The 12,100-nt window shown below is 36.7% G+C and overlaps 1 protein-coding gene across 1 annotated transcript in view; it reads right to left on the reverse strand.

Annotated features, from left to right (window-relative positions):
- Positions 1-3,456, reverse strand: part of slc12a4 (solute carrier family 12 member 4) — a 28,763-nt gene extending 25,307 nt beyond the window's left edge. Inside the window, exon 1 of the mRNA XM_008405580.2 lies at positions 3,213-3,456. Coding sequence (XP_008403802.1) covers positions 3,213-3,342 — 130 coding nt within the window. The 5' untranslated portion in view covers positions 3,343-3,456. The remainder of the gene's footprint in view (positions 1-3,212) is intronic.
- Between the last annotated feature and the right edge of the window lie 8,644 nt (positions 3,457-12,100).

Consider the following 12,100-nt stretch of genomic DNA (forward strand, 5'->3'; position numbering starts at 1 on the left):
CTAGGATCATTGGGACACTCAAACCCCTCCACCACGATAAGGTGGCAGCCCAAGGAGGAGCTAAGCAGGCTAAATTGTGTTAAAAGCATTTGAGAAATCAATAATCATCAGTCAGACAAGGCTGCCAGCTTTGTGCAGGTGACAGTAGGTACTAAATGAATAATCTAACTTATGGCTAGGTACAATGAATCAACTATACATCCTAATTAATGGAATCAATTCATAATATTCAGTTAGCATAACATGGATGTTTTAGGCTGTGGGAGAAAGTTGTACCCTGCAAGATGGTACATCCCTCCATCCATAGAGGAATGGATGGAGGGATGGATGGATGAAGGTGAGAATAACAGTTCCTGGTACTGCTATTTCTTTACTTTACCAACATTCACAAAAACATCTGAGGTCTTCATAGAAGAGGTGTACATAACTACATTCAATTGCACACAAGATGACTATATTTACATAAGTTTTTAAAGTCATTTTTAGGGTCATCAGAATAAAGAGGCCTGAATAATATAGCACAGTTCAGATTCCTGTTCAAAAAAATTTGAAAAACAACACAATTCACTTCCATCACACAATTGTGCACCTCTTTGTGTTGGTGTATCAAATACAATACATTTTGGAAAACCTTAGACAAACAAGCAAAAGAAAATAATGTCAAAAAGTTTCAAAGCAAACAAATGTACCTCCACAGAAAATATGGGAAAATTGTGTAGCTGCAACAGAAAAGATTTTAACTAAAGGTGTCACACCACCATGAGTCATAATGAGGGAAGACAGTTTTCAGATAAAACACTGCAGTAGCAAGATGTTTGAGAATCCCTTATAGAAAACTCGTAACTTAAATTAAATTTCAAACTCATTTAATCCGTTTTTAAAACTTTATTTCCTTTAGTTTACAAATCTGAACATTAAGGCTTGATTGAAGTAAAAACTGAAAAATTCTGCTTTATATTCTATCATATGGAACTTTTACTGTACTCTGACTCATTGCTAAACTTTCACCTACCATCTCTACACCTTACGTAAACAAGAAACTTAAAGTATTGTATTAATTAGCATTATGTTATGGAGGCTATTCATTTTTTAATTAGACTGAGATGTTTGCCTACAGAATTAGCTGTATGATTGATCAATTAATTAGCTTCACTGTAGGAGTTCTTTTATAAGTCTTTTTTTATATACTCCCAAAATATGTTGACCAAAATCTAACATTTTACTACAATATTCATTTGCAGTAATATTTATAAAGAGTCCTCTTGAGGATATGAGATTTTTAAATTATCAACCATTGAATTTCATATAGAAGATGATGGTGTAGGACAAGAAACAAACTTTTAGTTCACAAAGTTGTTTCCTGGCAACAGAATTAAAAGGAAGCTAGAACTACTCAGACATTTTAAAACATAAATGCTACTGAATGTTAAAAACTGCAAAACCGTTTTGATAATCAGTTCATTTATCTCTGCCATCTTTACTATAAACAGTGACAACATTTTTTAAGGCCTGCTACCCACGTCTTTCTGTGTGCTCTGCTTTCTACACATGACAACGGAGCAGGAAAGACCAGTACAAAAACAAATAGTTTCCAGTCCTGGTGCTATTTCAAGGGATGCAGTTCGGCAGAGCAATAACCACAATGTCGGTACTGCCCTTTGCTCACAGAGCTGAGTTCAGTGCCTGGAACAGACTCTGCACTGTGTCACTTCCTCCATGAATTGCACGTCACACTTTGGACGACTCATAGCATCTAACACGGTCAGCCGCCTACTCCTGTTGGGATTCATGCAGTATGTTCTCCTACGTTATGCTGACTTTAATCATCTGACCACATCCCCACCCATTTTTCCACACTTTTAGGAAAAAGTAAGAAGTGAATATTGTGATCATGCATACAACTACTCCATGTGCAAGTTCCAAACAGATGCTTTGTTTGTGTTAACGTCCACAAAAATAGAAAGCGTAATAACATGTTTCAATTCAAGCAATACACAAACATGATGCCTTAAGATTATTTCTAGAAACTCTGACAGTGCAGGAAATTTCCCATAACTCGGTTAGAATGCATTATGACATCAAGTTTGCGTATTTTGTGTACTACAATGTTTTACACAAAGACTAGAAGGCAGTTGTCTCTCTGTGCTGTTTGCAATGGGAGGCTTTCATGCATTCCAGAAATATGCAAGCCAACAGCTGAAGCAACAAGACCTTACATGCTAAGGTCTTAGAATTCAAATACCACCTAAAATACTTGCATATCTTCAAATCTACATATTTATTAAAAGCTTAGAAAAACATGTGACTAGTTATGTTTTTAAATTTCATTTCTGCTCCATTTCATGTTTTCAGTGGAAAACAGTTCATAACCAAATCAACATTACTATAACTTCAACTTTATGCTACATGTCAGTGAGACAGCTTGTGCTCAGCCCATCCTTAAGGTAGCTGGTTGCCTTATTTAAAGGCCACGCCTTTGTGAGTCTTTCACTTGGAGAGACAGAAAAAAGTTAGGTTTCTGTGGTTTTAGCCCACATAAACAGACGCTGCTTTCACACAAAAAATGAAGCAAAGTAAAATAACCGTCTCCAGAAGCTATCGTCTGCACTTCTTTCTGCTCGTCTTTCATCTGTTGTGGATAACTTATGTCCTGGCCCTGCTTCTTCTGGGTTGATTCAAGTGAATGACAGCCGAGACATGCAGAGAGGCAGAGAAGTGAGGAGGGGAGAAATTTGCTCGTGTGTTGTGAGCAACCAATCTTTTCTTGTGAAAAGAGATCCTCTACTGGCACAAAGAAAGCCCCATCTTTTGTTTGAAGATTCAGGCCCACCCCCAATGTGTGTGTGTTTTTTTTCCCTGAACAGTTCTCACCACTTTTGTTTTTCCTTTGTCAGAGCTATAGGCTTGCATTTCTGTTTAAGTCCAGGACTATGTGGGGGAAAAAAGGAAGAACAGAACATTAAAAATGTTCTTTCCAACTTTACTTTAGGTAATTTGTGCAAAATAGATCTGATTATTTTAGAAAAACATTTTCCGGTCATAGACTATTGCCATGGTAACCATTCAACCAGATGTTCACAAAGCTCCCAAGACAAGAGTTAACTTGCTTGTGCTGTGGTTTGAGCAAGTAAAAAGGTATACATTTAAAGATGGATCTTCAAGCTGACTTTCCATCTGGGTTAAAAATAGACTATAAAAGTTATGAGACTTACCATCAGCACCATCTTGATTGTCAGGGCAGTCCTGTCCAGTGTCCCTGTAATCAACCCAGTTAATCCCTTCCAAACTGTCATAGCTGGACTGAGCCTGATCCTTTACTGGTACGACTGTGAAGTGAGGCATGTTTTCATTCCTCTTCTTCTTTTCTTCAGCTCAAACTCAACTTAGTGTGGCTAACTGTTAGCCAGCCACACTTCAACTCCCACTAATGGCAACTACATTCCACTACACTGCGCTCACTTCCTCTGAAGAGCATTATCATACTCCCCGCCCCCGAGCCAGCCTCTGATGGGGTTTTTTTTGTCTGTGCTCAGCGGCTCTGGAGGTCTAGGGAGAGGTGCCTGTTAAAAGAAACCCCTTCAACCAGAAGGAGTGACATGGCACTCAGGTTTGCTCTGAGAAGTCAGGGATACATTTTCACTCCCGAATCATGCAGGACAATGCACTCATCAGAGAAATAGTAGAGTGACCCCTTCATATGTCTGTGTCATAAGGACAGCTAACAGGCTGGCCTCTGTCTGTTCAAAGGTACACATCGATATTTTTCTGGGGGGTTTTCCCCCAAAACACAGGCTGACGCATTGTAGCAGCAAGGAATGACGGTTAAAAGTGAAAAAGAAATATTTAGACAGCTATTTAGTAGAGAAAACAAACAACGACTCCTGGTGCCCATGTTTAATAGGTAAACAATTAGACGTCATTGCAGTCTTTGAACTCAGGGATATTCTGCTTCTTCACACAAAGTTGCCAAATTCTGTGCTAAATAAGACAGACTGTATGTTAGCTGTATGTTATTTAATGTCATGATCCAGAGCTGTTGAAACAGAGTGTAATGCACAGTCTTTCCAAAAATAGGAGCTTGCCTGTAAACATTAAAATAGCCAATCAAGGGCATGCTTTAGAAAACCTGTTATTAGTAAGCTGACAGCTACCAATCTTGCTGCTGTGCTCTTTAGTTAAAAAGTCTTTCCATTTATTTTTTTTCTGTAATTACCATTTTCTAATGTTAAACTTTCAAAAGGAGATGGTCTGTATTTTACTTTACTATTTTACAGAAAAAATAGAAGAACCACTTGACTGGAACTCAGAAGTGCAGACTTGATTACTTGACTTTTTTCATGATGTAACACAGCAAACGTAAAGTTTAGATTATGTTGTAAAACTGCTTCGTCAGTATGGTGGTAAATTAAACACACATTTTCAGACATAATAAATGTAAGTTATCTAGATTAGTTCCCATAAAGAAAAATAAAAGACTATTCACTTGCTGTCTTTATGTGAAACCTGATGCTTTCAAATGACTAAAGTGATTTCTTTCCATGACTTTTTACATAGCAGTAATTATGAAATGCTGTCCACCAAGGTCAGTCTGTAACTCATGTGGTGCTTTGTGCAGGTCAGTGAGCAGCAGGAAGTCAGAGACTGCCACACTCATTTCTTCCATCATGATTACTCAGTGAGGCACAAAGAAGCGCAGGCAGGAGGGGAATGTCCATGGAAACACAAGACCCAGAATGGTCAACTTGGGATGAAAAACTTATGGTAGAGGCTTCAGAACCTCCTTCAAACTTGTAAGTCCAAAGGTATCATATAAAGATGTCAACTGCAGGATGTTTAACAACCTCTTTCCAATGACAGAAAATCTAATAGGTCATTTTTTTTCTTCCTATGCTTGTATGGCAATTAATAGTAGAACAAGAATTTAGCTTTTGATACAACCAGTTTACCCTTCCGACTTGCAATTGAAAATATATTCCACTAGATGGCAGCCTTTGAATGTGTCATAAACATAACTGTGAAGGTCTTAGATTTTCAGTTTTAAAGAGAGATTGCAAATAGATCTCCCTCTAGCGGTAAGACATCACATTACAGGCTTAACTAATCCACTAATAGTCAATGAATAACAAATAATTATCACTAGATATTAGATAATAAAATGTTGGATGTTGAAAATATAGAACAGCAAAAATATTTTTTCGCTGTTCCATAAATATTTCCTAAACTATTTAAGACAATAGCAGTGAATTCTTTACTCCACTTTGTTCCATAATTATATATCTTATATCTAACAATTGGGCTGGGCAGACTGTATTTATTTTATATTATAACGATGTGTTTACATTATATCTGAGACTGGCTGTAAGTTGCAGTACAGTTGAGAATAACTTTACTGAGAAAGGTGAGTTGGTGTCCCAATGGGCATAGACAGAAAATGGTAAGATACTATTTAAAAGCACTCCTCCCGACCCCACTGAGGGACAAGGGTGCAAGAAAATGGATGGGTGGACTATTTAAAAGCACAAAAAATAAATTATGTTGCTAAAATGTGATTCGATGTGATTTGCATTCGATTTCTTCAAATACTAGTCCTCAAAGAATATTGACTTTTATTTAAAACATTTTTGCAACCCTATTACATCTAAACTCCACACATTTTAAACTGTCTTTTAAATATTGTATGATACATTTTAAAGCTACTGCCTGAATTGGTTTATACAGTATCTACGCATTATGGATGAATTCTTCTTAGTGGGTTTGCAAACTAATTGTATGTGAAAGCCAAGAGCCCCTTTGTCTTTCTACCACTGACACTGATTAGGATTTTCTAATACTCTGCCTGTGGGGATTTAAGTCAATCCAATTACCTTTGGATACCATGATTAGCTCGACATAAACCCAGGGGCCTTTTCAGTTTGTGTCCGGGACTAAAGATTTGGATTTGAAGAAATAAAAAAGAAACTTCAAAGTGTGATTGGTCAAGCAAAACCTTGGCGACATTAATTCTTTGGCAGAAAAAAAACATCAAACCTTCTGTAGCAGAGCTTAAACCATTTATTAGTGTTACAGTTTTGTCATTGAGTTAGTATACAAGAGGACCATAGAAAAACAATTTTGGATGTTAGAAGCTTTAACATTTTATGGGTAAATTGTTTCGTTCTGAAAGGAAGAGGAAAGATCAGGAGAAAATTTACTGTCCAGACCCAAAAAAATGTACTCAGATTGACTTTGGTATCAAGTATTTGCAAGATGAACGTAAAGCAAATAACTGCAATATAAAGTGACAAAGTCAAAATGATAAGTGGCTTAAGTAGACTGATCTCTGTGCCGAATAGAGAACACCCAGATACGGAGGACAGTTCACCCTCCTAAAAATCCAGCGAGATACAAACTACTAGAAGTCCAAAGAAACAGTTACTGCTTCCATCGTCACTATTTTTTAATCAACAGCAGCCAATGTAGATTTCAAAGTTGTAACTGACAATCTTGATTTGGGGGGGAGAGTTCTCATTTGTTTGTTTTTTTTTTATTTAAAAATGTAAATTTTTACTTAAAACATACAGTAAAAATGGACGAGTTTCATGCTCTTGGGTTGTTTGAGTTGTTTTTGAGGTTGGATTATTCTCTGTTCCTTCGTCTCTTTCTGTGATTAGATCAGTTTGTCTTCAGTTTTACTTTAGCTAAGTTCTTCTTAGTGTTTCGAGTGATGTTTATTTCTTGCATAGTTACCCTAGTTTCATTATATTTTTAGGTCTAGTTATTCTTTAGTATTAGAGTAATTTCATATTCTCTTGGGTACTCTTCATCGCCCCCTTGAAACTTTTTCTCTCTCTCCCTCTCCTCAGTCTGTCTTCAGCTTCCTCCCCTCATACCTGCAATCAGTTAGCTAATCAGTGCAGGTCCTTTTGTTCTGGATTCCTGATTTTTGTTTTGGCTCTGGCTCCCCGTCTTCCTTGTGGTTCTTGTAAGGTTTTTCATAATTTTTTTTATTAAAGCATTCTTCAGAGATGCCTCTGCCTCTCTGCAATTCATCATTCACCAACCAATGTACAACATGACAGATGATAATGTCTTTTTGTTTTTGTAATAAAACACAAAAAAGTTCCACTTGCTGTGACAAAGACACAGCTAGCGGAACTGCTGCTGTAGCTCCTTTTTTAAAATCTCTTGACAGCATTCTGACACTTGGAAATATTCAGTGAGGCGGTTCTTGATCCAAGACTCTGAAAACTGCATTTTAGGCAATTCTTTGATCTCTAAGGTGATCACTTTGCAGTCTTTATCATACAGAGCAAACTTATGTGTTCTATCTCTGTCATTATGAAACCATAAAGGATCTATTTCAGATTAAATCTGAATTATTCATTGGTAAACCACTAAGCAAAACTTAAGCAATTTCGCTTAAGTTAATGAAAGTAAGGGTTTTGGTCCTCTGTGTTTCAGATGGACCACATATTGCATTAGCAGAGACATTTTCTCTCAAAGGCAAAGTCAGATGGTCACTCTGATAACAAAAACATGCAACAGTAATGTCAAGAAAGCATGCTACTTTTTCAATGCATCAGTCTCTGGTTTTCCTTTTGCAACATTGTCCCTCAGTCTGTGCGCTAAAAGATTGCATTGTACTACAGCAAAGCCATGTGAAGCTAGTTTCCTTTGATTAGTTACTTCAGGATACTGAGATGTTTTTCTATGAACGAGCCCAGCTGTAATTAATTGGATTTAAGATGGCTGAATTTCATTTAGGTGAAATCCTTTTAGGGTCCTTAACTTGAGTGTTCAGTCACTTGCATGCTTCAGAAGCTGCTTTTTACAAGCCACGATTGGTAAAACAACTAATGTTCGTCACTTATAAGGAAATAAGCATTCAAATATTTGGTTCCTTTTTTTTTCCGAAGCACCGAAGCTAAGTTGACTTCAGATGAAGAGTCTGTCTTTTTGGAAGGAGTGTTGTGAATAAATAAATCAACCGGATGAATTTCAGGTGGGGGTGGAGAACCATTCCCCTTTTTCTGTGTTGGCTAATCTACCACTGAGACACAGCGGCCCTTTGTGCTTACTGCTAGACTGAGAGAGCCACTGAAAGGAGCCATGCCAGTTTTCAACAGCAAGACCTAACTGACTGAGAGAGGCTGTGGTCTCAAACCCCCACAAATATGTATAAAATAAAGTGTAAAAGAAGTCAGAAGAATGATTTCCTAGATATTTGTGGATTTTTTCCATATGCTTTGTTTAAAAGCTCAACAATTTAAACAAATTTTAGGTTCTCTAAATAAACCTCCCATTATCTACTAAATAATGCTTTGGTTAGGTAGATGAATGTCTAAACAAATACTTTCCATTACTTTCTCGTAGTGAAGAAAACAAAATTCAACTAAAATTAACTAAATTCTGTAAACAAAATAACCTGTTTTGTGCATAATTTGAGTTTTCTGGATCTCTTTGGTAAAAGAGTTTACATCTATATACAATACTATCTGAAAAACTAACAGTTCCTCCTATTTTATCTTCTTGGAAAAAGCAGTTTTGTCACTTGGTTGCCACTAGTCAACGTGACGTGTAAAAGTCATTGCAGAGCAAAGAATCGATTAGTCTAATCGAAAAAGTTGACTAGTTTCTACAACCTCTCGTATTTCAGTGCTGCTCAAGCCAAACGTTGCTGGATAAAGGTTTTCTTGTTCTTACCTCAAACATTGTTTCTTATAGTTCAGTTAGCTACCACCTATGAAGCCCTTTGCATTGACTGGTATTATTTGCCAAAAGTAAGGGTTCAAAGTTTGGTCAAACATCGGGTGATCAGGAAATAACCCAAACAGAGGCCTTGTCCTTGATGAGAAATCCACATGGTCTTTAATTTCTTTTATTTAACCTTTTTGCCCTTTAAGGTATTCGAGAAACTCCTATCAAATGATTTGCAGCAGTTTTTTGATGGAGCGGCAACCTTTGACAGCAAACTTCCCTGAATACAAATTATTATTCTTGGATTCTTGACACAGGGCCATTCTGCTATGTTGCTCTGATCTTAGAGGGCAACTTCTATTTTCTTTGCCTTATCTAATACTGCAGCAAGGGACTGTAGAGAGAGGTATTGGTGGTATTGGTGGTAATGTCTGCAATCATATCAATAACAGTGGCAGTGGAGAAACCAATAAATAGCAAAACGACCAAATAACCTACTAAATGTAAAACACAAAATAAAAACTATATAAACCAAATACAAAGTAAACACTGTAGGACAATCACAGAACTCAAGCTAAAGATGAAAATCAAAGAGAATGACTAAACTTGGAGTCCATCACATAAGTTACATGGTAATGTGAATGTAATATGGTGTGTAATGAAGGAATTCCTTCTTCTGTGAAGAACTCTATTATTTCTAGAAACTACAGTCATAATGATACTGGAGACTAATTTGCAAAGGCAGTTCCACAACTGACATAACAGATAAAACTTGAGTGACAGCTGACGCCATCAAAAAAGCAAGTGCAAAGAACACAGAGTTTCCTCTTTCTTAAGAACCATTTTGCCAAATGTGCTTATCTACCAACCCAGCTATCTATGTGTCCCTCTGTGTGCCACTCAGTTTCTCTAAAACATCTGCGGATCACATCTCCGAGACCAGATGCCCTGGCTGAGACTATAAATCTCTCTGATAAGAAAACAGCTCAGATAACATAGCACCATGTCTCCTCTCACACACCTAAATGCACATTACGTGTCTTATCACAGAGATACAGTCTCAGACCAGAATAAGTTACACTGATTCACCATAGACAACACATTTAATCACATTTGCAAAGGAGAATCAATGTCAAATACAATCAGTCCTAAAGTTAGAAAGAATTTCATACAAATCAGTAAATGTCTTTTCTGTCCACAGGAACATTCAATATTTCAGTAGTTGACAGCTTAACATGCAGATAGTTTTCAATATAAATTAGATGTTTTGGAATGTTTTGATGCTAGTGCATGACACAAAGAACTTATTACAATCATCTGTTTTCCTTAGGGGATTACACATGCAGAAGCACACCCAAACATTTCAGCCAAACATGCAAACTATCCTTTGCAGATATCAGCTGCTGATAGGTTTGACAACATCAGGGCAATACTCCTTCTTTGAAAAACTGCTCACCAGGAACCAGCTCAAACAGGATTTTAAATGAGAGTAAAAGTCATGTGGACTGAGGAAGAAGTAAAAAAAAAAAAAAAGGGAAATTAGAGTGTGGAAAAGAGAAAGTGAACTGCGAAAAAACTCATGGCCCAGATATCCGGAGTCGTAGAGACATTAACCCAAGGTTAGGAGAAAACAAACAAACATAGTGTTCTATCTCATGCCAGGGTATTAATGTTTGCCCTGTCCTGCTCTGCTTTGTGTCTGTAGGCATCCATTCAGGCCAGTGCAGAGACCACTAAAGGGGCAGGTGCTCAAAAAAAGAAAGGGCACATCTAACCGCATTCTAGGACCAAATATTAACAAAGCCTCTCAGCTTTCAGAGTTTAATAAACAATGATAAATTACAAAAATGTGAGATATACAATCAAAGCTAACGAACATCTTAATATATAGCGCATCACACTATGCCTATGTAAGATATTTTATTAGTAATTTCTTTCTGCAGGTCTATTTTGTTATAGGAAAGTATTTCAATATTCAAACCTGCAGTTTAGCAAGATATGTAAATCAGAGCTGGACCACCAGACATATTTTGTCTTTAATTAGTGTAACAGAATTACACTATTAAAAATATAAACAAGGGCACAATAAACAAGGGCACAATATAAACAAGGGCACAATGTGCCCTTGTTTATATGTGCCCTTGTAATCTGTAATCTAGATTACAGATTAGTGGACTGTAATCTATAAAAAAAAAAAAAAAAGACCTGCCTTTTTGCTGCAGTGGAGATGAAGATGGTCCATTCAGGAAAGCAGAGCTGCATCAAACTTTAACCATGAACTGCAGAAAAAAGCAAAAAACAAAAGCAAAAATTGAATTGTTAATGCATGCCACCATGAGAAAAGCCTACTTGCTTAAAAAAACTTTTTTAAACATTTAAATCACATTCATCTCATGAAGTGCATTTTTTTTTTTGCAAAACAAACTTATTTTGCATGTCAGAAATCTTTTCTTAATATTCTAAGTTTTTGTTGGAGTCAAAGTTTTGCTTGTGATTCTCATATGATGTCTTGAGCAGGGCCTAAAATCGCAACAAAAGATTTATGATGTGTGCAAATAAATGTTTATGTTTGGCAAATAACTTTAAGTTCACAAGACAAAAATTAGTTATTTAATTTAAAAAAGTTTTTTAAACAAAACTATTTGTTTTTTTAAAAAAGAAATCATTACAATTCCAAAAGTTTTAGTTGCAATTTTATTTTACTTAACTGAGCTTAGGTTTTTCCCCCCATTGAATAATTGGGAAAACAAATTTAAGTTCATACTCTGCGAACCAGATCCTAAACTTAAAGTCTGGGTTGAGTTTTTTCCCCTTCATTAATACCACGGTAAAGCTAGCCGGCTCTGCGTCCCGCCGGCCCAGCACACGATATACAAGTGCGCGGTAGCTCAAGACATTATGGTACACCCATTTACGTGCTGCTTTCACAATAAAAGCGCACATCMGGTCCATGTTTGAGCTACTCAATATAGGTTTCCAGCCGCTACATTTGCAAACAGAAAATATATGCTGAAAAACTAATGCAAAATAAAAACTAATCTCTCTCTCTCTCTCATATATATATCAGAAAGTTGCAACTAGATCTGATGTATAATTTCAAAATAAAAGCTTTTTTAAAAAGTCATTTTTTATCTTTTCTCCCTAATTTGCCATGCCCATTGCTGAGAAACTCTGTTTCCAAAGACTACTACCACTTCTGGATGACAGAGGAACACCTCTAGAACAGAACTTGAAAGTGGCAACTAGATCTGATGTGTAATTTCAAAATAAAAGCCTGTCAAAAAAGTAATTATTTTATCTTTTCCCCTAAGTTGCCGTGCCCATTGCTGAGAAACTCTCTGTTTCCAAAGACTGCTACCACTTCAGAGTGACATGGGGACACCTCTAGAACAGAACCTGAAAGTGGCAACTAGATCTGATGTGT

This window comes from Poecilia reticulata, linkage group LG3 (assembly GCF_000633615.1).
Source record: "Poecilia reticulata strain Guanapo linkage group LG3, Guppy_female_1.0+MT, whole genome shotgun sequence".
Lineage (NCBI taxonomy): Eukaryota > Metazoa > Chordata > Actinopteri > Cyprinodontiformes > Poeciliidae > Poecilia > Poecilia reticulata.